Source organism: Apium graveolens, chromosome 7 (assembly GCF_009905375.1).
Source record: "Apium graveolens cultivar Ventura chromosome 7, ASM990537v1, whole genome shotgun sequence".
Taxonomy (NCBI): domain Eukaryota; kingdom Viridiplantae; phylum Streptophyta; class Magnoliopsida; order Apiales; family Apiaceae; genus Apium; species Apium graveolens.
Genome location: NC_133653.1, coordinates 60,674,322 through 60,701,763, shown reverse-complemented (window position 1 = coordinate 60,701,763; position 27,442 = coordinate 60,674,322). Strand labels below are relative to the sequence as shown.

Sequence of the window (27,442 nt, the reverse complement as noted above, 5' to 3'; positions counted from 1 at the left end):
ATTTCATTTGAGATCGTCATAGAACAGACTCTACACAAGAGGAGAGTTTGTGAATATGATTTTGATTGAAAAACTGGATGATGAATAACAATGCACAAATCAATTGGGAGAATTTGTAAGTCAGTAAATTAAAGGAAGAAGAATGAGTAAGGATTTAGATATGAATGAGACAACCATATTCGTACTCGAGATGGCCAGTCTTTTATACTATATGGCATACAACACATGATTAGGTGGCGTCCCACCAGACTCTTCGTCATTTTGACAAAGTGTCACATCACAACCCTGTTTGTCTCAATCAGGAAGCAATATTTTGAGAAGAGAAATAATTCGGAAGGAGCACAATCAATTTTCTTTTGTTTTCGCCTCATATGATTTATCAAGAAAAGAAGCCCATACGCATATAAGAATTAAGAAGAACACATGCTATTGTATTGAGGAAAGAATGACATTGTTGGTCACCGTCCACGCTTCACTTATGTATGCCTTCAGAAATCATTCGAATAGGAGATTCACAATTTAGGTCACATTATAACTTCGGAATGTCGTCTGGAAATGCCTCCACATTAAATGCTTTAATAACTCGATCATAATTGCGTTCTCACGAAATTTATAGTCATGGCTTCCGATTTCATTTATGTCGCGTAGAATAAAATGTCCCAATTTTATCTATAGGAATATTATTCTTTGCCAATCATCTAGAAGAGTCTTTTATTTCCTTCAATCATCCTCTGTCCGCTCGAATCACGAATCTCGTTAAATTTTAATAATTTCATGAATTGGGTAAATGATGTTTTAACATGTTGATTCAATTATTGATATTATTAAACAAATTTTACGTTCGTCTTTCACGGAAAAACTTTAAACTTTCTTCCTGCTAGTGGGTCTACTTAGTCCTTTGAACTAACAACACTGAGTCCAGATCCATTATCCTTTTAGATCATTTCCTATTTATAATAGCAAGAACTTAAGTAGTAATTCGACAACCAAATTGTGAAACTCATTTTATGCAGAGATCTTCTAAAAGCTTATTAAGAAAAATCTTTTTCGAGAACTCATTTTAAAATTTTGAAAATCAGACATTTGGTCATCATTACTATATAAGTTACTTGCTATTCTTACAGTCTGCTAATGAAATATCTAATTAAAAGAATGCCCGTATAAGGGTCTCTCCACTTGGGTGTATACTCTATTTCTCCTTGGATTCTTTTCACATTTATCAGTCAACGAAATTTCCTCTATCGTTGTATACTATTTTATTCGTAACTCTATCCCAATGATGATGTCTAATATTGCCTTAAATATTCTTGTCGTCGTCATTGACGTTATACTTACAACCACATATGCAATTCGACGTTTTGTCTGTAGATAGGGTCGCACCTTCTTGCTAGCCTTAGGTATACCTAATATGGTAAAGCTCATTCCTTGCGCAGCGCCCAATAAGTGATAAGAATCTTCTCACAATGGGGTGCCTTTGAAATGTGCAACTTTGGCCCTTCATCAGCTTCCATCAACTTGTTGCCTCCAGCGTGAAGCTTGTCCTACTACCTAACTCTAAGTTAAATCGTACTAAAACTCATCAAACTTTATTTACACGAAGCTCTCACAAAAATCAATCACATTTTTCTTTAGCCACCTGAAAAGTAGGGTAATGTACCCAATCTCCGTCGAGCTGTCGACTCTTCATTACTATAGGATCTAAGAACTCAATATATCTATAGCGTTGCCATATTCACCTAGCACTTTTCTCAACAATCCTATCTTACTAATTCCATATCGGACCTGCTAATCCTAATTCGCACTCAATTCGAACTTAAAATGAGTATGCCTAAGTCTTTCTTATCTTACATGGCCTATTACTCCTATCTTAATCTCACATATTCTTATTTCAGGGACCAATAACCTGTTGCTCTGATACCAACTTGTAACAACCCAAATCCGGGGTCAAGATTTGGTGTCACTAAACAATCTTTACATAAAATAAAATAATATGTAGATAACCCCTTAAATCTGGATTGTTTACAAGTTATGGTATGAAACAAGAATCTAACCTTCTACAATTCACAAAAACTACAATACAAGTTTAAATACCTTTATACTAATGCACTTGTCTTATTTTTTTTAACATCTTCACCCACTTGCAGTGGAGATCTCTCTAACTTTTGTTGTCTAATGAAAGCTAGTCACTTTATCCTTACTTGTTTCTGAAAGAAATAAGAATTTACAAAGCAAGAGTGAGCCAAAAATGCCAGCAAGTATATAATTGAGTTCCAAGCATCAATATCAAAGGAAATTTTTTGGATAAAATCTTTAAACAATTTCAAACAATTCTATTTATTTGAGGGAGTTGAGTGAATAAACATTGGTTGTTACCAGCCTTTAATTATAAATCCAAAAGTGACAAGTGATTCCCAGATTCATCTCCTGAATCAGGGTTTTGTCCGGTTTTGGAATCATAAAACTTTTCGAGAGCGAATGCCACTAATGGCGATCAACAATAAATTAGACTAGACACTAGTACACACTCATACCCTACTGATCAGTCAAGATATAGTGTAGATCTATACCCAACCGTATAGATCCATTCGTGTACCCAGGCACTATCGCCCAAGGGTCCGGTCCATCCCCGGCCCATAGGGTCCAGCTCATCAATGACCCTCACAATAACCATCCAGCCCGTAGAGTATTTTGATGTCAAATCAATTTGAAGTCAAAATATCCCAATTCAGGGTTCGCAAATAACCCGAAATAATGGGTATTTGCTCAAGAGAGCAATCGATAATATAGGAACAATAATGAAAGGAACTTGCGCAATTTAACTATTGTGAACTTAGAATAGGAATAAAGAGATAATTGCAGTATTTTACGAGAAAAGTAAGGAATACTTGCCTCATATGCTCGATAATTTCTTACTATAACTTTGGCTTAAAATTGCTAGCTATTGACTCCGTCTGACACTTGACAGCGCCCCTTGCTACTCGACTCTATAAGCCAAAAGGACTATCTTAATTGACAGAACCAAAGTCAATCGATGTAACTATATGTCTTGACGTCTACCCGATCGTTTATAAATATTCATAACATTTTAAAACTGAAAACAGATAGCACGCATATCATATAGCACGTAATCATGTTATTCTTATAACGCGTAACCACATATTTCATGTAGCATATAAGTCAGATCGTCACAAGATAAGTCTCAGTACGTTCAGAATGGAAATCAAATTAATAACTGTGTTTATCGACCAACTACCGACTCACAACTCAAATGACTTGGTTATACAAAAGAAACTTGTTGTGAATATGTTGTGTACTTGATGATTACCTAAACAAAACATCTAAGTAGATTTTACTTAGTGAAATAATGTAGCACTCGACGGATAAGAATTATAGTCTCGATGGATAACTCATTATAGTCCCGACGGATGATTAACTTATTATCCATCGAGTGAGTAGCTTATGTAATAATAAGTTTGTAGCACAGTGTTGTATGCACCTTTGTATAGAATCTGAAGTAGCATATAAGTCATGTTGACTTTAACTAGATATGCAGAATAGGTTGATTAACTGTACATAAGCAATGTCTTGTAATTCTGTATAAGTGAAATGAAGTCAAGTGCCAAAATAGCTACCAACGGATGCTTAACAAAGCTTCGACGGATGATCAAATGACTATCAACGGATGTTTAACATAGCAGTCGACGGATGATCAATTAAGTCATCGACGGATGATCTGAAAGTCGACTGATGATCATATCAAGATTCAAACATCAGTTGAACAGTGAAAGCTGACACACAACCGTTGAGTTGGATACAAGTACACTGTGGAAGCCCATTAACTGGGTAATAGAGGACGAAAAGCAGCAAAGATCAAGACTGTTAGATTTTATATTTGTTCAGTTCTTTTGACTTTGTAATCTTGGTAATATATAAACCAAGAGAGTAGCAAATAGAAAAATAACTGAGATAGCTAAGAAACAACAACAGAGAAATCTTTGTAAGCACTATCTTTAGCTTTTCCTGTGTTTTTAGCAGTTCTATTTTGTAAGCAGCTGTGAGCATTTCTGCACACGGAGTCCTCTCGATATATTAAATATATCTCTGGTGGAATTGTTTAAATCCACCAGAAAGTTTTTAAAGCCTCTTGTTTTTAATTACTTATGTTTTGATTCATTCAAGTTTACATTCCGCATTGTGCTAATCAAAACAAATATATCCATAATCGAGTTGAACATTTTTATTTCAAGAAAAAGGTTCAAGAATTCCATTCAACCCCCCTTCTGTAATTCTTGCTATATTGTTAAGGGACTAACAAAACTAGGTCTCGAAAGTATTTTTATTGGAAGCGGAATGTTTTTCCGAGTCTGTACGCGTTCGTTTCGTATTAAACAGACGAACGGTCTATTTATTACGAATAAAATAAGAATTAAATAGGAATACATCAATTAATAATAATATTAATTTTTAAGAACTATTTGAATTAATTATAAATAATTTTCATTTTATTTAACTATTTATAAATAAAATCAATTCGGTTCGATCTCTGTGGGGTTTTCGTTCAAAATTATACTAGGAATTCAACCAAAAAAACCTTTAATCCTCATAACCCTAAAATGACTTTCCGATCAAAACAATCCAAACTCCGGCCAAGCAAATCAGAAAAATTCGATTTTACCAAAACTCAAGCCAAAATTAATGAATTATATGGGGAATTAAAGCCTGAATCACGTACAAACTATCTATGGGTTTAATTATAACCAAATATCAGTCAAATTCAAGAACAATCGAATAGAAATTATTAAACATAACTTGAATTCGATTTCACTTCCCCCGGGGTTATAATTAGCAATTATATATACCAATCGATTGCAAATTTAATATTAAAGCTTATTCAGGCATCAAAATCAACAAATGATTCCAGAATTAAAAATCCCCAAATTCGAGCATAAACCCTAAAATTATGAATTGAAAAATTACCTATCGTTTGATGATTCTGATGATGGATTATGAAAGAACAGATCGAGGGCTTCGTTTTGGTTACTAGAACATCAAAATCTGAAGTCGGCATCACCTTCAAATTCGAGTTTGATTTTCAAGAACATCAAGAACAATTTTTCAGAGAATTTCCTGATTTTTAAAATATTTTTCTGATTTTTTTTGTATAATTAAATAATGATCAAATAATTAATAAATGATATTTATAGTTATAGTTATATAAAAATAATACCAGTTGGATCATATTTGATCAAAAAATAGGTTACTTAGTCGCTAAGTAACTGCAAAAGTGATCCAATTTGATACCTGTTTTGGATAATTATCAAAACCGGTCTTCTTATGAAACACTTTATACAAAAATAATATAATAATACCCCTTCTTTCGATAGTATGAGTTTTGTTGGTCTATAAAAATGATTATCGTATCGAAATTTTTTTACGCCAGGACACGTACATGTCAAACAGTTCCCCGGATCGAAAAAGTCAAAACACGGAAAGTGTTCAGAATTATCATATTAGGTTAGAAAGGAGTTTTCGGAAGAGTTTCGGGTTGTAAAAACGTAAGGGTAAAGGGCTAGCTGTAGAAAGTGAAGATTCATTGAGCCAAGATGACATGGAGGACATTGATGAGCACCTAGCATTCCTTTCAAGAAGATTTTCCAAGCTCAAGTTCAAGAAGAACTTTGGAGCTGCCAAGCCAAATAGAAACATGGTGGATAAATCAATTTCAAGTGTTTCAAATGTGGCTTGGCAGGGCATTTTGCAAATGAGTGTAGAAAGTCAGATTCCAGTAAGAAAAGATTTGAGTCAGTGGATTATAAGCAAAAATACTTTGATCTACTTAAACAGAAGGAAAGGGCTTTTATTACACAAGAGAATGACTGGGCAGCTGAGGGTTTGGATGAAGATGAGGATGTCAGCTATGTCAATCTAGCCCTTATGGCCAAGTCTGATGAAACAGAGACAAGTTCCTCAAGCAATCAGGTAATCACTACAAACCTTGCACATTTATCTAAAGCTGAGTGTAATGATGCAATAAATGACATGTCTACAGAATTGTATCATTTGCGTGTTACACTTAAGTCCCTCACTAAAGAAAATACTAAAATCAAAGAAAACAACTTGTTTTTGAGTGAGGGGAATAATGTGCTTGAGTCTCAGTTTGTTGAGTTTGAGAAACTAAAAATTGAGTGTAGAATTGCCAAGGAGGAATTAACTGAGTTCTTAAAAAAGGAAGAAATTTTAAAGAAGCAGCTCGATCGTGAACAGGAGGTGATTAAAGCATGGAAAACATCCAGAGATGTTCATGCTCAAATCACCAAGGTTCAAGGAATTGAGTCTTTTTGTGATGAAGCCTGGAAAAAGAATAAGGAGAAACTAGAACCTATTTTGGTAGATGGATTGCTGACAGATGTAGACTCGACGGATGATGAGAACTATCCGTCGGATAACAAAAAGTGTTATCCGTTGAATGATAAAAATCCTCATCCGTCGGCTGTGAGCAAACTCATTAGCAAAGCCAAATTAACCAAGCTAAATGAAAAGTATGGGTCTATTTCCAAGAACTTTGTTTCAGGAGAGTCAAGTCAAGCCAAGAAAGGGAAGAAGGCTAATGTTGGTCACATGACTGTCAAACAGTTAAGTGACAGACTTGAGAAGATAGAGGTAAAAACAGAGACTAAAAGGAAAAACAATAGGAATGGTAAAGTAGGGATTAACAAACATAATAACTACACACCTGACAAATATGCTCCTAGAAAAATCTGTATCAAATGTGGTAGTGTAAATCATTTGTCTGTTAATTGCAAATCTGCCATGCCTACTCCCATGTCTGTTCAGCCTCAATTCTCTAACATGAATGCCATGCCTCCCATGCCTGTTAATGCTATGCCTACACAGAACATGAATGCACAATTTGCTAATATGCCATTTGCACATAATCCATATTATGCTGCATACAATATGCCTCAAATGCCATTTAGCATGCCTTACTGGAATAACATGTTTGCACCAAGCATGCCATTTCCTGTTAGCCATAACATGCATGATAATTCTGTTGCATCTAGTGGTTTCAAAGGCCCAACCCAAATGACTAAGGAAGAATCTGAAATTCCTAAGTCAAATGAATTAAGACCTAAGAAACAGAAGAAGAAAGCTAACAAGGCAGGACCCAAGGAAACTTGGGTACCAAAATTAACTTGATTTAATTTTGATGTGTGCAGGGAAACAGAAGGAATCTTTGGTACTTGGATAGTGGTTGTTCAAGACACATGACTGGTGATTCTACCCTGCTCACAGAGTTTGAAGAGAGAGCTGGCCCAAGTATCACCTTTAGAGATGACAGCAAAGGTTATACTGTGGGATATGGCTTGATTTCAAAGGACAATGTCATCATTGAAGAGGTTGCCTTAGTGGATGGTCTCAAACACAATCTGTTGAGTATCAGCCAGCTTTGTGATAAAGGCAACTCAGTAACCTTCAACAAAGAAACATGTGTTGTGATTAATAATCAAAACAACAAAGTGGTTCTCACTGGTGTGAGAAGAAGAAATATGTATCTAGCTGACTTCAACTCAACTAAAGCAGAATCTGTAACTTGTCTTCTCAGTAAAGCAAGTCAAGATGAAAGTTGGCTATGGCACAAGAAGCTATCCCATTTGAACTTCAAGACCATGAATGAGCTGGTAAAGAAAGAGCTAGTTAGAGGCATTCCTATGGTGGAGTTTACAAAGGATGGACTGTGTGATGCCTGCCAAAAGGGGAAGCAGATTAAAGCATCATTCAGGAAGAAACTTGATTCAGCAATTGAAGAGCCTCTACAACTGCTTCACATGGATTTGTTTGGACCAGTCAATATATTGTCAATCTCAAAGAAAAGATTTTGCCTAGTAATTGTAGATGATTTCTCAAAGTTCTCTTGGACCTATTTTCTAAAGTCCAAGGATGAAGCTAGTGAAATCATAATCAATCACATAAGGCAAGTTAACAATCATCCTGATTTCAAAGTTAGAAGAATCAGGAGTGATAATGGAACTGAGTTCAAGAACTATGTCATGAGAGCATTTTGTGAGGAAAATGGAATCTTGCATGAGTTTTCAGCAGCAAGGACTCCACAACAGAATGGAGTAGTGGAAAGAAAGAATAGATCTCTTATTGAAGCTGCAAGGACAATGCTTGAAGAATCAAAACTACCAACATACTTCTGGGCTGAAGCTGTAAACACTGCATGCTACACTCAGAACATCTCTCTGATTAATCAAGCAAGATGCATGACACCTTATCAATTGTTCAAGAACAAGAAGCCAACTATGAACTTTCTTCATGTCTTTTGCTGTAAATGCTATATTCTGAGAAATCAAACTGATCAAAATGGGAAGTTTGATGCTAAAGCAGATGAAGGAATTTTTGTTGGATATGTTGTTGGTAAAGCATATAGAGTCTACAATCTAAGAACCAACATTGTTGTTGAATCTATACATGTTGTGTTTGATGATAAAAAGATTGAAGGACTAAAAGATGGAGATTACCATGAGAGCCTCAAATTCGACAATGTTGAGATGGTCAGTGATGAAAGTGATGATGAGAGTGATCAAGAAACAGTGTCTAAGGATAATGCAGACAAATCTACTACAAATGAAGCACAAAACTCAACATCCATCGAGTTACATAATGCTTCATCCGTCGGAAGGCAATCTGTATTATCCGTCGGAAGACAACCTGCCTCATCCATCGGTACTCAAAATTCACCATCTGTCGGGTTATCAAAAGGAGCAGGAAGTCAAGGCAGATCACCCATAGAAAGCACCCAAATCTCAAATCAAAGATCCACAAACTCAGGGGGAGTTTCTAGCAATCAAAACTCAATCACACATCAAGACAACATTGAGGTCTCTTCATCTAGGGCTAATCTACCTCAACCAAGAAAATGGACAAAAGATCACCCCTTTGAACTGATTATTGGTGATGTTTCTTCCAGAGTTCAAACCAGGAGAGCAACTCAAGAAGAATGTCTATACAGCAGCTTCCTGTCTAAGGAAGAACCAAAGAAGGTAGAAGAAGCCTTGTTAGATCCTGACTGGATTTTAGCTATGCAGGAGGAGCTAAACCAATTTGAAAGGAATAAAGTATGGAAGCTGGTACCCAAGCCTACAGGAAAGAATCCAATAGACACCAAATGGGTATTCAGAAATAAGATGGATGAAAATGGCATAGTAGTAAGGAACAAAGCAAGATTGGTTGCTAAAGGCTATTGTCAGCAAGAAGGAATAGATTTTGATGAAATATTTGCTCCTGTTGCAAGACTTGAAGCCATCAGAATCTTCTTAGCCTATGCAGCCCATGCCAATTTCAAGGTCTATCAAATGGATGTCAAAAGTGCCTTTCTGAATGGAGATTTGGAGGAAGAAGTGTATGTAAGTCAACCTCTTGGCTTTGAAGATCCAAATTTCCCAGAGTATGTCTATTATCTACTGAAAGCACTTTATGGACTGAAGCAAGCACCTAGAGCCTGGTATGACATTTTATCAAAGTTCCTTTTGGAAAATCACTTCACAAGAGGTACTGTAGATAAAACTTTATTTTTCAGAAATGTGAATGGCTCTAGCATACTTGTTCAAATTTATGTAGATGATATTATTTTTGGCTCTACAGATGAGAAACTTTGTAAAAAGTTTGCCAAACTGATGCAAAGCAAGTATGAAATGAGTATGATGGGAGAACTAACTTACTTTCTTGGTTTACAAGTTAAGCAAGTTAGTGATGGAATATTCATTAGTCAAACTAAATATATTTTTGATCTTTTAAAGAAGTTTGATCTAATGGATTGCACATCTGCAAAAACTCCCATGGCCACTGCAACTAAGCTTGAACTAAACACTACTGAAAAGTCTGTGGATATTTCAAGTTCTAGAGGCATGGTTGGCTCACTTCTGTACTTAACAGCTAGTAGGCCAGATATAATGTTTGCTACATGTTTGTGTGCTAGATTTCAGGCTGATCCTAGAGAGTCTCATTTGATAGCTATTAAGAGAATCTTCAGATATCTCAAAGGAACACCAAACCTTGGCATTTGGTATCCTAGAGATTATGGCTTTGATCTAACTGGTTATTCAGATGCAGATTATGCAGGTTGCAGAATTGATAGAAAAAGCACAACAGGAACCTGTCAATTTTTAGGAGACAAGCTTGTGTCCTGGTTCTGTATAAAGCAAAATTCAGTTTCTCCTTCTATAGCTGAAGCTGAATATATTGCTGCTGGCAGTTGCTGTGCACAGATTTTATGGATGAAAAATCAATTGCTAGACTATGGTTTGCAAGTTGAAAGGATTCCTATTTTCTGTGACAACACAAGTGCAATTGCCATCACTGAAAATCCAGTGCAACATTCAAGGACAAAGCATATAGACATCAAGTACCATTTCATAAGGGAACATGTAATGAATGGTACTGTAGAGTTACATTTTGTTCCAAGTGAGAAGCAACTTGCAGATATTTTTACCAAACCACTGGATGAATCCACCTTTTCTAGGTTGGTAAGTGAGTTAGGTATGCTTAATTACTCTTGAATTTATCTGAATTATTTTGCAAGTTGAAAAGTAGCCAGAAATTTAACTGATTTTTAGTCTTGGATGAAAATTTTGGCTAAGTCAAAATTTACATCTCGGCGGATGACCATTATCCATCGAGTTGAGTCATCCGTCGATATACAAATTGTAAATAAAAATCAATTACTTTTCTGGAGTATTTTAAAGCTCGACGGATATCAACTTATCCTCATCCGTCGAAGTGTCTAAATCTTAACCGTTAATTCCCTGAACATTATCCATCGAGTATACTTACAGTTTGTAAGCATTACACGACGGATAATGGGTAGAATTTTTACAGTTTATTTTAAAACGGCTATTTTAGACAATTTCTATTGGGTAATTTACTTCTCTTTATTATTTTTATCAGTTGATTTTGAGTAAAGTATAAAAGCTTATTTCATTCTAATCAATTTCTTTTATCATTCTCAAATTCAACTGTGTTACTTCATTCTCTCTCAAGCAAAAATCCTCTTTCTCTTCAAGCTTTTCTTCTCTAACAATGGCACCCGTAGTTAAGATCATGTCACAGACTGGGTTCATCTATGAGAAGAACAACTTCACTGCCTTGGTCAATAAGGGGATTCAGCAATCTGAAGACTATCATAAGATGATGGACTTCGTGAACAACTGCAAGTTAAGTTTTGCCATGCTGGAATCACCCATAATTTATTGTGAAGTTGTTGAGGAGATGTGGACAACAGCAATCTATAACTCTACTGACAAAACCATCACTCTAACCATCAAAGGTAATGATTTCTGTAACAATAGTGATGTCATAAAAGCATGTTTCAAGATTCCTGATGATAATGTAACTGCACCACATACTGACACTGATATTGTCAATATGATCAATTCCATTCATTATGTGCTTCCTACTGCAAAATTAAGTGAAATTAGAAGACTAGGTCTTAGGAAGGAATGGAGTTACTTGTGTGATGTAGTAACTAAAGTCTTTTCTGGAAAAATCAGTAATTTTGATTCTGTGAACATTTCCATGCTTAACATGCTATACATGCTAGTTATAGACAAATATTACAATCAGTGACCTTGTTGTGTATGAGTTAGGTTTTAAACTAGGTGACTTAGCCAAAAGAGGAAAGAATATTTACTATGCTAGATTTTTTATGCTTTTGGCTAACCATCTTTGTCAAGAGATTGAACTTGAGAACCCAAACAACAAATTAGCTTGTTGGGTTCAAGAGAGAAGAATCATTGCAGACTTGAACAGAGCCAACCATCACAAGGATGTGCCAATGTTCTATTTTCCTGTAATGCTGACACCTCAGGTAAGTGAGGTAAGTTCATCCAGACCCTCAACTATTCCAATCTCTTCTATTTCTTTGACTTCAGGCATAGCTATGGCAACTGTAACAATGACCAAACAGTTGCCTACCAAAGCTGCCAAAATAACTGAAATTTCTAAATCCAAATCAAAGAAAACCCCCTCTGGTATCTCTCAAAAGGTACCAGTTCAAAAATCTACCAAAGCCAAAGAGGGGAGTGTGAAGGAGGGTAAGATAGGTGAGGGAAGGGGTGAACATCAAAGAAACCCCAAGGATAAGGTTGGAGAGTTGAGTGAATCCCAGCCTAGCCACACTGCAGTTTTCCAACAAACTGTAGTGCTTAAAAAGGACAAAAGCTCACTTCTAGCTGCATCCTCCCAAAAGGATGTGGCTATTGAACAAAGCTCTCATCCAAGAGCACAGGCCAAGAGGGTTAGGGACACAAGCTCACACCAAACTTACACTAGAAAGAAGAAATCCAAAATAACTAGGGATGCACAGGGCACACACTTAGTGCAAACTGGTGCTAAAGACACAGTCCCTGCACCTTCTCAAATTCAGATTGATGTGGCTCCAATAAATGTGGAGTCACAGCCAAAATCTCTCATAATAGAAGCCACAGAAACACAATACTCACCAACTAACTCACTGAAAGTGGACATGATAAACACTTCAATTCCTGATTCCCCTTCTTTAACTCTGTTGGGGAAGCCAAAATCTAGTGCAAGTGAGCATCATCTTTTAGATGATTTGTTGGCTCACTTGCCAATTTTTTCAGATTCTATTGTGACATATGTGCCTCAAATAACTTCAATCAACACAGAGTCAACAATAGTTTATCTTCCCACCTCATTCATTTCTACTCTCTCGATGGATATTGCTCATCCGTCGAGTAGTGATTGTATCCCGACGGATAAGCTTAACAGCAGTTATCCGTCGGATAGCTTTACCACTCACCCGACCGATATCACTTATCCGTCGAGTGTCTCTGCACAACTTTAAACTTCAATAATTTCAAGTGCAGAAGATTTGGTGGTAATACAATCACTCTTAGGACTGAGAGAGGAGAGTGCATTGAGTGAGAGGCTGGGTTGCTCCCAGGCAAAAGGAGAGGAAAAGAGTGAATCTCAGCAATCCATTCATTCAGGATTGGCAAAAGTGAGTGAGAGGAGTCCCACCTTAGTAGGTGAAGGTGAGGGTGTGAGGGTGGGGAGCCAGGGTGAGACCCTGATGCAACAAAAGAGAGAATATGAGAGAAAGGCAGGTACTGGAGAAATAAGGATGGAACCAGCCATTGCTAGTGAGTCAATGATTGTGGATGATGCTGATAAGGAAAGACAATTTCAGCAACATTACAAAGCTGTAATTGATAACATTTCCTTGGATGTTGACACTTTTACTCACCCTGTTTCAGCCTATCAACTGTTGGCTGCTCAGGGCAATGTGGAGGCAGAGCAGACTTTGAATTTAGTGCACACCACAGAATCTCTTCAAAGAGATAAAGCTGCTGTGAACAGAATGCCTTCTCAAGCTGGAGAGCCATCTGAAGAATTTGGAGTAAATTCTGATGATGATGACTCTGGTTCTTTGGATGGAAGCATGAACATAGGGGGAGCTGAAGGCCCAAGTTCTGCTTTCAGTTTACCTAAATGGGCATGGGCAAAGGAATTTTCACCAGGGCAATTTGAGGTGTCTTCGGTAAAACAAGTAATAGCTATTCAGCAGGCCCTTCAGGAAGCTTCAGATGCTGGTACCAAGGCTGTTCTTCAAGCTCACCTAGACTCCTTACATTTAATGAAGATCCAACACTCAAGACAGAATCTCAGTTTGGATGAATTGAAAAAGGATATAGCTGACTTAAAGACATATAACTCTGAGAAGCTGGATTCATTAATGCCATATGGTACCATGCATGATCTATTACTAAGATTAAGGAGAGAATCAAATTCTGACAAGAAGATAGCCAAGCTGGAGAACAGAGTTCAGGTTATTGAGAATTCAGTGGCTCTACTTATTCAAAATCAACAGACTCAGACAAATCTTCTTATGCAACTGGCTAAAGCACAAGGGCTAACTCCTCCACTTGATGATAACAAAAAGGGGGAGAGAGAATCAAGTAAGGGGGAGAAAGGACCAACTGAGGGGGAGAAACTTCTAGTTCAAATCAGCAAAGTAATTGTACCATCAATTACTATCTCCAAGCCACCAGTTGCAGATAGTATAGATCTTATAAATGCAGTAGCAGCAAATTTGAAAGATGCTGATAAAGGAGAGTTGACTCTGATCAACTGGAAAAAGATTGATGAGGAAATACAGAAAAAGTTTCAATTAGTCAAGAAACTAGATCAGTCAGCCATCCATCACTCTAATGTCAAGCCAATCAATGTGAATGAGATGAGCATGAACTATCTGGAGAAAGGACAATCTTCCTGCATCAAGACTACAAAGGCTGAGATAATTCTTAAACCAAGGGCAAACTATCCAAAGTTATCTTTGAAGAACCCTATGAATTCTGTGTATGAGACACCCAAGCCTGATGAAAAGAAGATTCTGTCAAGATCTATTCTCCTCTACAAAGATCCAGCTGATTCAGCCTCAAGAAAGAGAATTGCAAAGATATTCAGAAATGGGAAGGAAATTTGTGTGGTAGCTGGGCATCCACAATTTGCTCATGCAAAGGAAGAAGAAAAAGCCAGATTGAAGCAGGAAAAGAGGCAAGCTGCTCTAGATGCAAAGATGTCTAAACAAAAGAAAGAACAGTTTGCTATCTTGGCCAAGCTACAGGTTGTGAATTCTTCTCAACAAATTCCCTCTCAACCATCTCAAGCTACTGAATCAGAGAAGAAGATTGAAAAACAGAAGAAATCCCCAAGAAAGAAAGAACTGGCTAAAAGAACAAAAAGAAAGTTGGATGTTGTTGACAAGGAATTGGAAGATCAATTTCCAAAGGAATCCACTCAAGCTGAAACTCAAGCATCAAAGCCCTCTGTGGTGTTTGAAGACATAAGGGTGGTGGACCCCTACAGGAACATACATGGAGAGTCTATTGTGCCAAAGGATGAGCCAATAGAGTGGGATAAATTACCAATTCCTGACTTCAAACTAAGCCAAGAAGGACAAAATCAAGGGCAGTCAAGAAAGTGAAGCTGTCACCTCTCAAATCCAAGTCAGTAGTCAAAACTCAACCCAAGGTCAACAGGGGAGACTACTTGTACTTGTGTGACATCAAAGAATTCTCAGATCTAAACCTTTATCTGGAGGAGCTGGATGAGGTAAGGGCAATTTATGCATACAGAAACCTACCTGAAAGGTTGGTGTTCAAGTACAAAGGGGGAAGGGAGATTCAGTGGCCTCTTCACAGGATACTTCAAGAAAGCCAAGCTGTGTTGATCAAAGTCTATTCATCCTTCAAGAAAAACTTTGGGTTCAATGTAACTGCAAGAAGATTAGTATTGAAGAAAATTGAAGAGCTAAGGAGTGTTAGAGCCAAAGATGCACTACCTAAAACTCTTATCATCCCATACACAGGGGAAGAGTGCATCTAAGGCCCTACTGGTTGATGGAATTCATGGATGATAAGGGTGTGAGAAGATTCTTCAGATTAGAAGACCAATTGAGTATCTCTAGCAATGAGACTCTCTTGGAAATACAAGAAATGTTAGATCTCTCAGAATCTGATGAATTAGAATTCCACAGACAGCTCCAGAATCAAATTGAAGAAAACAACAGAAAGCTTGGAAGAAGAACCAGACCTTCAAGAAACTAGAAAAATCTGCTCAGACTAGAGGAGCATCTTGAACTGACTGTGAGCCAAACCTTGTACATTTTTGTTTAAATTGAAGCACTTTCAGTTTTATCTACTTATCTTTAAAGATATATGTTTAGGATGTTTTGTTATCATCAAATATCTCTTAATTTATGGCTACAATTCCAATAGACATAAATTGGGGGAGATTGTTGTGAATATGTTGTGTACTTGATGATTACCTAAACAAAACATCTAAGTAGATTTTACTTAGTGAAATAATGTAGCACTCGACGGATAAGAATTATAGTCTCGACGGATAACTCATTATAGTCCCGACGGATGATTAACTTATTATCCATCGAGTGAGTAGCTTATGTAATAATAAGTTTGTAGCACAATGTTGTATGCACCTTTGTATAGAATCTGAAGTAGCATATAAGTCATGTTGACTTTAACTAGATATGCAGAATAGGTTGATTAACTGTACATAAGCAATGTCTTGTAATTCTGTATAAGTGAAATGAAGTCAAGTGCCAAAATAGCTACCAACGGATGCTTAACAAAGCTTCGACGGATGATCAAATGACTATCAACGGATGTTTAACATAGCAGTCGACGGATGATCAATTAAGTCATCGACGGATGATCTGAAAGTCGACTGATGATCATATCAAGATTCAAACATCAGTTGAACAGTGAAAGCTGACACACAGCCGTTGAGTTGGATACAAGTACACTGTGGAAGCCCATTAACTGGGTAATAGAGGACGAAAAGCAGCAAAGATCAAGACTGTTAGATTTTATATTTGTTCAGTTCTTTTGACTTTGTAATCTTGGTAATATATAAACCAAGAGAGTAGCAAATAGAAAAATAACTGAGATAGCTAAGAAACAACAATAGAGAAATCTTTGTAAGCACTATCTTTAACATTTCCTGTGTTTTTAGCAGTTCTATTTTGTAAGCAGTTGTGAGCATTTCTGCACACAGAGTCCTCTCGATATATTAAATATATCTCTGGTGGAATTGTTTAAATCCACCTGAAAGTTTTTAAAGCCTCTTGTTTTTAATTACTTATGTTTTGATTCATTCAAGTTTACATTCCGCATTGTGCTAATCAAAACAAATATATCCATAATCGAGTTGAACATTTTTATTTCAAGAAAAAGGTTCAAGAATTCCATTCAACCCCCCTTCTGTAATTCTTGCTATATTGTTAAGGGACTAACAAAACTAGGTCTCGAAAGTATTTTTATTGGAAGCGGAGTGTTTTTCCGAGTCTGTATGCGTTCGTTTCGTATTAAACAGACGAACGGTCTATTTATTACGAATAAAATAAGAATTAAATAGGAATACATCAATTAATAATAATATTAATTGATTTTTACATGCCAAAATATAATATTTAAATTTTTTTAAAATTAATTCTTAAGAACTATTTGAATTAATTATAAATAATTTTCATTTTATTTAACTATTTATAAATAAAATCAATTCGGTTCGATCTCTGTGGGGTTTTCGTTCAAAATTATACCACGAATTCAACCAAAACAACCTTTAATCCTCATAACCCTAAAACGACTTTCCGATCAAAACAATCCAAACTCCGGCCAAGCAAATCGGAAAAATTCGATTTTACCAAAACTCAAGCCAAAATTAATGAATTATATGGGGAATTAAAGCCTGAATCACGTACAAACTATCTATGGGTTTAATTATAACCAAATATCAGTCAAATTCAAGAACAATCAAATAGAAATTATTAAACATAACTCGAATTCGATTTCACTTCCCCCGACGTTATAATTAGTAATTATATATACCAATCGATTGCAAATTTAATATTAAAGTTTATTCAGGCATCAAAATCAACAAATGATTCCAGAATCAAAAATCTCCAAATTCGAGCATAAACCCTAAAATTACGAATTGAAAAATTACCTATCGTTTGATGATTCTGATGATGGATTATGAAAGAACAGATCGAGGGCTTCGTTTTGGTTACTAGAACATCAAAATCTGAAGTCGACATCACCTTCAAATTCGAGTTTGATTTTCAAGAACATCAAGAACAATTTTTCAGAGAATTTCCTGATTTTTAAAATATTTTTCTGATTTTTTTTGTATAATTAAATTATGATTAAATAATTAATAAATGATATTTATAGTTATATAAAAATAATACCAGTTGGATCATATTTGATCAAAAAATAGGTTACTTAGTCGCTAAGTAACTGCAAAAGCGATCCAATTTGATACCTGTTTTGGATAATTATCAAAACCGGTCTTCTTATAAAACACTTTATACGAAAATAATATAATAATACCCCGTCTTTCGATAGTATGAGTTTTGTTGGTCTATAAAAATGATTATCGTATCGAATTTTTTTTACGCCGGGACACGTACATGTCAAACAGTTCCCCGGATCGAAAAAGTCAAAACACGGAAAGTGTTCAGAATTATCAGATTAGATTAGGAAGGAGTTTTCGGAAGAGTTTCGGGTTGTAAAAACGTAAAAATGGTTGAAGTGAAAAGATTTCTGATTCTAAAAAGTAATTTTATAATTACGCAAAAATAATTATTATTAATTCTATAAATACTTATAAAATCACATAACAATCCAAAAATTCCCATAAAAATACCAAAATCATCTGTATTTTATTTTGGATAATTAAAAATTAAAATATCCTAATTTTATCAGATATAAACACCCAAATATTAATAGCAATCATCAAATAATTCACCAAAATTTACATAATAATTATTTATTGATAAAAATAATTTCACGCGATATCCCGGATATTACAGCTGTTGTTATTAGCAACAACAATACCAAATACACCCTTAACTTGTATTGTCAATCCCCAGTCACTAACTCATTCCCCATTTAATCGAGACGGGTTTGTCCCAGTAGAGACGGGTTCGGGGCGGGTTCTTGTATTCCCCACCCCATTTTTAAGCATATGTTATGACCATATTTTCCATGCCCCCTCTCATTAATGATCTAACATGACATATATGGATCATATCAAATAATTTAGTTCGTACGTGGTATAGTAAACCGATATTATCCGTATTCGAATATGACGATTGCGGATACAGATATAGGCATATTCGTATCCGATAATATATGGATCCGTATATATATTATTTAAATATTTAAATAATTTAAAATTTATTATATTAAATTTATAGTGTGTATATGTATATATATACATATATTAAATATTATAGACCAAACCAAACCAAATATACCTGTATATCCCGCTTAACGCATGGTCTGGGGAGGGTAAGATGTACGCAGCCTTCCCCCCATTCCGAAAAATGAAGAGGCTGTTTCCCGAAAGATCCCCGGCTTATGTGTGCGTGTTAAAAATACGTAAAAAGTGAAAAGAATAATATAACATATATGCAATAATCAATACTCACTTCAAACAAACAAAAAATTTGATCACTTAAATTAAAAAGAGTCGAAACAAACCTTAGCCCATGGTATAATTCACATGGGACTTACCTAATTATTTGTTGATTGTTGCTTGGTCGCCAGCAAGTTGCAACCAATCGGGTAAGAAGTTTGAAAATCCATTTTGAAATGGGTAATGATGAACAAGTACATATATGTATGTGATCGGTAAATACAAAAAGTAATCACTCGAAAGAAAGTTGGTTGCTCTACATGAATAAGATGCATTTTTCTATTGTTAAAGTTGCTTCCGAATAAAACTGTATAAGGGAGAAGATAACCGATTTTGTTCCAAACTTGATCTGAATCCCTATAAGACGTAAAATAAAGAATTGTCAGTGCCCTTGATCTTGATCTTGTTGATCTTATAATAAGTAGTGCAGGAAAAGTTGAAGATGATGATGGCGGTTACGTGAATCGGGAGAGAGCGAGAGTTTCCCTGTATCTTCAATTTGAGGTAGAATCACAAAAATCAAAAGCCCTGAAGATCAATCAAGCAAATCTCTGTAGAAAATCTTCGCGGCGACTTTGTTTAAAAATCAAGATTTACTGAGATTTGTGCTTGTAAAGTGATTGAAGCGCAAACACATGTTGCGGTATTTCCAAATTATATAGACATATATAAAAAAAATCACTTCAGTTCAACAATGAAAGATAACAATTATATTAAAAAGATAAATAAAATTAATTATTTGAAAAATTAAAATATGCTTAAATCATTTTAACTCTTATTTTAATTTTAAAAAATGAATTTTAATCTTTTACTATTTTTTTCAGTTTTTAATATATAAAAAAATTTGATTGAAAATCGGATTCGGATCCGGATATTATCCGTATCTGGATAGTATCTATCAGATCAGATATTATTCTTTAAATATTTCTAAATTCGGATACGAATACGGATTTTTGGATTCGAATCCAGATATGAATATAGACAGATCGCATCCAAATTATCCATTTTACTGCCCTGCCTCTTAATGTATGTTGGCAATTTTCTAAACAACCTAAACAAAGGATGAAAATTCAAAACTACCCTCTCACAATCTTACTTTACTAATCTTTCCCGCCATAACACACAGTCTAAAATGCGTCTTTGTATATAAATCTAGGGCATTTATACAACATGGGCTAATCTTAATCACAATTATAGCTAAACCCCATTTCAGTTCATCTTCAATTTCAAAACCCCAGATTAAAGAAATGGGGATTCAAGGGCTTTTACCCCTCTTAAAATCCACAATGGTGCCTATACATATCAAAAATTTAGAGGGTTGTTCTGTTGCTGTTGATACTTATTCTTGGCTTCATAAAGGGGCACTTTCTTGCAGTAAAGATCTTTGTTTAGGCCAGCCCACTACAAAGTACTCTCTTTTTTATATATACATTTGTATTTTTGTTTAATATGTGATGTGCCCAGTTGGTTTTTGTGTTTGGTTTTGTGATTTGAGGTGTTTTGTGCTGGTTTTAGGGTTTTGTTAGGTACAGGAATAATGGGTTTTGCCTATTTTAGTCGGTGCTGATTCGATTGTGTCATTTCTTGATTAGGGTCTTAAAAGGGTGTTTTTTGATAATTTTAAAGATTAACTATTGAAATGCATGTTTGTGATGGGGGGTTTGTACTAATTTTGATTTGATTTTAGAAGTAAGAATTAAGTGATGTAAAGCATAGGTTTTGTTTAATTACTTTTGGATTTTGATTAAGGGGATAGTATAGTTGTTACTTGTCAGAGTGGTTGCAAAGGTGCTCGTAGTGCTGAGGTCTAGAGTCAATTCTCTCCTCCTGTACTCCCATATACTTAAATTATATTAACTACCAAAGAAAAAGGTGCCCCTTTGTCTTATCAGTTTGTACTTTGTAATGCTTATATTAAGTTCCTAATGAACTGTAATTTTTTTTTTTTACATTCTTCTGGTGTAAGAGTGATTAGGTTGGAGATTAGTAGTTTCGTATTCCTGACAAAATTGATTGAATGTTACGTGATTTATGGTTGTGGTTTGTGTTGTAACTCGCAGGCATATTGGCTATTGTATGCATAGAGTGAATATGTTGCGGCATCATGGTGTTAAACCAATTCTTGTCTTCGACGGAGGTCATCTACCAATGAAGAGTGAGCAAGAGAACAAGCGAGCAAGGTATCCGAATTTGATTTTATCTGCTGGGAATTGGACAGATGTATATTTTTTTTTGTGTATTTTGTTTCATGAAGACAAGTGCTAGTTTGGGTCATACACATCTAATTTCATTTTGAACTGATAAGGTGGTTGTTTGCTACATTTTACACATATGAATCATGGTAAGAGTGTTGGCATTGTTTGCAGATGGTACAAAGAATTTAAATTGTCAAGGAAGGATGCCCAAATGGTCAAAAGTTCACAGCCACACTTATTCTTTTGTTTTCTCAAATGATATGATTAGTTGTGTCGGTCCAAACATTCTCTAATAAAAATAGTTTAAAACTCTGAGATGCTCTGTGTACCTTTAGAAATACAGAAGATCTATCTCCATCACGTACTCCACCTGATCTGTCACTAATAATTATAGCTGTCTTCATACTCAGTATGCAATAATTTCTTGTATCTAGATATGCATGTTTGAGAATTTTTTGTCACGTTTTCACGGGCACTAGTTGAGTTAAGTATAAATCTTTTGTGATATATTTCAAATTAATATCTTTGATCAATTTCATTTGTGGTAGTTGTGAAAAGTTTTCTGGTCAATGATGTCAGGTATTTATTCATCACAGTTAATATTTTATTTAAAGAAAATCTAACTAGTTTTGCTGATCACAGGTCAAGAAAAGAAAATCTTGCACGCGCACTGGAGCATGAATCAGGTGGAAATCGATCCGCTGCTTATGAGTGCTATTCAAAAGCTGTTGATATAACACCCTCTATTGCATATGATCTGATTCAGGTATTGTTTGAGTTTTGCAATAAAAAATGTGTTCCACTGTTCTGTGAATAATGTTGCGTTAAGTTTATATCATGTGTTAAACTCACTGTCGTCTCAGTGATTTTTGTGTCATCCTTCTGACATGTGGAGATTCTTATATGCATCTTCGTTTGGAAGGTCTTAAAGCAGGAGAATGTTGCTTATGTTGTGGCTCCTTACGAGGCAGATGCGCAAATGACCTTCTTGGCTGTCAGCAAACTGGTTGACGCAGTTATAACTGAGGACTCAGACTTGATACCATTTGGTTGTCCAAGAGTATGTTGTTTTGTGGGCTATGTAATTTTTATTTTACTGAGACCCTTGAGCATCTCCTGTGATATTTTAATTTGTGGATGATATGATATATACTTAGCAAAAAGGTTACTTTCTTTTTTATTACATTTGAGAAACTCTAATCATCTCATAAATCCAGATCATCTACAAGATGGACAAGTTTGGACAAGGTGTTGAATTTCAGTCATCTCGTCTACAACAGAACAAGGAGCTAAATCTTACTGATTTCACCAAGCAGATGTTTCTGGAGATGTGCATTTTAAGTGGTTGTGACTATTTGCAGTCTTTGCCTGGAATGGGCCTAAAAAAGGCCCACGCTCTTATTAAGAAATTCAAAAGCTATGACAAGGTAAGTGTTACCGATATTGTTATTTTTTTTTAAAAAAAATTCATTCCCCAGCACCATCTTAAACTCCCGAATTTAGTCGTGACTTCGTCCTGTCTGTTGATTTTTATAATGTACTAATTTATCCTAAATGATTCTATTTATGTTATAAAATTCAGGTAATAAAGCACTTGAAGTATAGTAATGTTGCAGTTCCACCTATGTATGAAGAATTTTTCAGGAAAGCACTACTAACATTCCAATATCAAAGAGTTTATGACCCAATCAAAGAAGATATTGTATATTTATCTGACATTTCTGACAGTGATGGGGATGATAAGGATTTCCTACGCCCATATCCTTGAAAGATGTTATGTTACAAGCCTAAATCTTTAATTAAAAATGTATTTATATACCATCTAATTATACATATAATTTTGGGTTATGATGATATTATTTTTTAAGTCTTGGCATTATTCCTCAACCCTGTGCACATCGATATCCCAGCATACAGCCAAGGGCATTGCAACAGGTGATCTTGACCCTTTTACGAAATTGCCATTTCAGGTACTTCAACTTCCCCATTATCACTCTAGATTTAAGTTTATAAGTTGTGTCCTAAAACCTTTGCTTCTCCATATCTATTTAAACAAAGGTAAGATCTGCTCACTGTTTTAATGTTAACACACCCACACACACAACGCATATACATAAAAATTGGAGTTTTACATTGAAGAAGATGCCTATATGAATAGGCGACAGATCACTGCATAGTCCATAGTGCTCTTGATTAGGGACTGTGATTGTTCTGAATTTGAATTGACTAACAAAAAGGTTAAAACCTTTTCCTCTAGGCTGCAGTCATCCCCTTGACCTCTTATCTAAATTTAGAGCTATACCAATGGAACAGTAGTTAAAAGAATTATGCTGATTTTTGGTTTATAAATAAAAGATGCTTGAAAGGAAATAGAAGTATGAGTGTCAAAATATGATAAGTAAATGTTGGCTGGCTCTTCTCATGCTTTGTTGATTTTTATATAAACACTGCATTCTTTTCCGTGATTTCATTGTTCAGATCTTTGAATCTCTATATGAGAGGTGTCACGATTCTCTACATGAGGATGACATCACTGTTATCACTACATGAGGATGACATCACTGTTATCATATAATTCATTTTCCAAAACTTATCCCTTATATATCACGAACATTATATGAAACTTATTACCATCATTTTGACATGAAAACTTTTGTTGTTATTTATTAATCATCTGGATAGTATAATTCTTAGCTAAAGTATTGTTTAGTTATATCGTCAGTGTTTTGGATGGGATATCACTTGTTTTCTGGCCTTGAGAGACTTGCTATTCTCGTAAAATCTTTTATCTGCTTTGTTTTGTTGTTATCTCATTTGACTGATAATTTTATATTTTATGGAAGCAGGGGAAGTGTGTTTTAACTGTGTCAATGCTTGATGGAGCTAGTCAACCTAAAAATACAAAGCTTGAAGGGGAAAGGAAAAAGATCGATTTGCCCGTGAAGAAAAATCTTTTGACAAATTACTTTTGTATCCACTTGGTCCAACTTATATAGTTTTCTACTTTTTTGCATGTTTTCTGTACTGATGACTTTTTATGCATTTGGGTAAATCGGTAATAATAAATAGTACCCCCTTCATTCCTAAATTAGCGTCACTTTGACTCTTGGCAGTTGTGTCAAGGTGTAAAAGAATATACGCATATTCTCTATATTAAATTATATTAAGAATATAAACTTTTATTTGATGTAAGAATATACGCATCTCTTTCACACCTCAAAATATGTGCCAAATGTCGTGGAGATATTTATTTGGAACAGAGGGATTATAAACCATCATTTTATCTCTTTAGTGGTTTTACTTTTTGTTCACATAGGCATGGGGTTGATTTGTAACCTGGAATGGAATTTGAACTGTTGGAAGTTCAAAGTTAACTCAAAGCAAGTCATACAGAGTTAACAATGTCAGCTACTATATACTAGTACGTTATTAGCAATTGGTCTACCTTTTTTAAACAGAAGTAACCAAGATTGGAGTTTTTACTTCATTTTGGCAAGTAGGAACCTGATCTAAATCTTTGATGAGTTTTCAATATTTAGTGCAACTGTCTTGATGGTTTATACTTCTTTTATTGCCAACTGTGGTTTTCGTATTTCTTTAAACTGTGAAGTTACGGCACAATGATGCTTATGGAATGCATTTGAGTGGATTTTCTAAAGACTATGAAGTGTTATTTTGACATATTACATAGTTCCCTTAACATTATAGGTTTTGCATCTCTTGAAGCAAAGAGAAAATATCAGGTCCCTCGAGTTGCATCCAAGCATGCAGAGATGAGAAGTAAAGTTGACATTCGTGAGGATAATAATGAGGCTGCTTTTGCTTATGATATACATTGCTCACGTCCAGCCCAGGCATCCCCTGGGGATCCAGATGATGTTGACCCAACAAAAGATTCTGTGAGTTATATATACAAAACGGTCTTATTTTTTTAAAAGAATGTCAGGAGGTAGTGACCTATGGTAATATTTGCAATGTGATTAATTTTTTGAACTTCAGCTAAGAAATGAAATTGTTTGACAGGTGTTGAATGCCATCGCTGCAAAGTCGTCTGTATTTTCGGAATTCGCTCATGGTAAAGATCATTTCCAATAAATGGTTCAATGATTCTGTACAACACATCACTTATCTATTCTACTGTTTTTTCAAAAGGAACAAATGAAAAAGAGAAAGACTTGAGAAGTCTGCAGAGCTCTTTTCTTCAACAACCCAGGGACTCCTCTAAATATCCCTGTACAGTGATTAATAAGGAGGGGCATCAACACAAGGATTCAAATGCAGTTATGGGAAAAACGAGAATTGAGAAAAAGAATGTGATTGTTAGAAGCTCTTACTTCCAGAAGAAGAGCATGAAGGGAAATGGTTTAGGAAACAAGGATGGACAGCCCTCATACAAAGACAGTGATCCCACTTCTAGGTCTCTGAGTACCATTCAAGAATGTGAATATAGGTCTGCCTTGGATGGAACCGAGGGTGAAACAATATTTGAGAAAGGACACATCAAATCAGACACAGTTTTGGGAAAAATGAGAGTAGAGCAAAAGAATGTGATTGTTAGAAGCCCTTACTTCCAGAAGAAGAGTGTGAAGGAAAATGGTCCAGAAAACAAGGATGGAAAGATGTTTGTCAAGTACAGTAATCCCAGTGCCAGGTCTGTGAGTACCATACAAGAATGTCAATTCAAGTCTACCTTAGACAAAAGTGAGGGTGAAACAATAATTGAGGACAGGGATCCTATCCTTCAGTTACCTATAAAATCAGTAATAACAGATGATCATGGAAACACAAATTTTACAGCACCAATGCATGTGTGTAAGTCTGCTGAAGATGAAGCTCTGTGCAAAACAGTAGCAGTAGCACAAAGCAGAAAGGTGGTAGTAAGGAGCCCCTACTTTATGCATAGTGTAGAAAAAGAAAATGACCAGGAAAAAGGCGTTGCCTTTAGTACATATGAGAATACTATTCATGAAACAGGCAATAAGTACTGCAGAGGCCCAAATATTAAACGAAAATTTGATGACGATGTTCAGACAGTAAGTTCTTATTTCTAATGAGCATATTGCTTGTGTTTTGCGTAAAAACTATAAGAATTTCAAAGTCTTACTGCTACTTAAATTAATGTCATTACGTACAACAGGAAATACCGGCTCGTGAACACTTGATAGCTCGTAAATGCTTGCGGGCAACTGAATCTCCTCCCATCCGAGGTACGTATCAGCCTCCACTATTAGGTGTTGAAATGTATTTTAAAGTTAAAAAGCATTGTGTCGAACTTTAGTTTGATATGACTGCTTACATAACTCAAACCGCTCTAGTTAACTGGAAGGTCTTTGGCACAGGTTTTAATTCCTAAAGAATGGCCTTGTAACACATCCCTAGACCCTAGGTCACTTTATATACCTAAACTTCGTGTAAAACTCCCAAAAGCCCTATAGGCTGTTTATGTGTATATTTATGTAATTGTTTTGTTAATTATTGCATTTTTCTAGCTAGAATTCGTAACCAAATACAATATTTTTATTATTGTCAAGTCATTTGCATGCTAGAAGTGATGATACCAGTGTACAAGTTTTAATAAAAACTGCTAAAATTTAGGTACATGCACCTTAGATCCAGAGGATGCAGTGGAGACTAAGAATGAACAAGATAAGTTTGGATGCGATATTTCCCATATAGATCGGTATTCCGACATAGCGGAAAAATCAATAGAAAATTTTGCCTCAATTATATCATCATTTAAATACACATCTGGTTCTCGTCCAAGTGGTCTCCGGGCTCCTCTAAAAGATGTCCGGAACACCTGTACAAACAGGTAAATATCAATTTCCTTGACGCCTGGCTTTTAAGTTACAGATGCTCTCCAACAATATAATGTCTTTCACATTACGTTTTTCCAGCAGGTCAAATGAAGCTGCAGATTTTAGCAAATTTGCCTATGTACCTACTAAGCGGAAGACATTTCCCAGTAGGTCGAATGAAGCTGCAGATTTCAGCAAATTTGCCTATGTACCTACTAAGCAAAAGACATTTCCCAGTAGGTCGAACGAAGCTGCAGATTTGAGCAAATTTGCCTATGTACCAACTAAGCAGAAGCCTTTCTCAGTATCTCGTCGATAATATTTTACCAGAACTCCGTACTGGATGCAGTCCCTTTTGATTGCAGCTGGCAAGTCGTTATTCTCTCAATCTCCAAGATTCTTGTATTTATGAATGTTTTGTGG

At 35.5% G+C, this 27,442-nt stretch overlaps 1 protein-coding gene across 1 annotated transcript; it reads left to right on the top strand.

The window, feature by feature from the left end:
* The first annotated feature begins 20,154 nt into the window (after positions 1-20,154).
* On the top strand, positions 20,155-27,037 carry LOC141675065 (exonuclease 1-like). Its single transcript, XM_074481779.1, has 13 exons — positions 20,155-20,434; positions 21,087-21,206; positions 21,864-21,987; positions 22,144-22,281; positions 22,439-22,648; positions 22,804-22,979; positions 23,119-23,191; positions 24,068-24,191; positions 24,930-25,120; positions 25,245-25,296; positions 25,374-26,254; positions 26,359-26,428; positions 26,817-27,037. Exons 1-13 carry the CDS (start codon positions 20,274-20,276, stop codon positions 27,035-27,037), a joined length of 2,541 nt encoding a protein of 846 aa, XP_074337880.1. The 5' UTR covers positions 20,155-20,273.
* The last annotated feature ends 405 nt before the right edge of the window (positions 27,038-27,442 follow it).

Coding starts and splice junctions, on each gene's coding strand:
- LOC141675065 (XM_074481779.1), top strand. CDS start 20,274: ATGGGGATTCAAGGGCTTTTACCCCTCTTAAAATCCACAATGGTGCCT. Junction 25,297..25,373: donor ATTTTCGGAATTCGCTCATG/GTAAAGATCATT, acceptor TTTTTTCAAAAG/GAACAAATGAAAAAGAGAAA. Junction 26,255..26,358: donor TTGATGACGATGTTCAGACA/GTAAGTTCTTAT, acceptor TACGTACAACAG/GAAATACCGGCTCGTGAACA.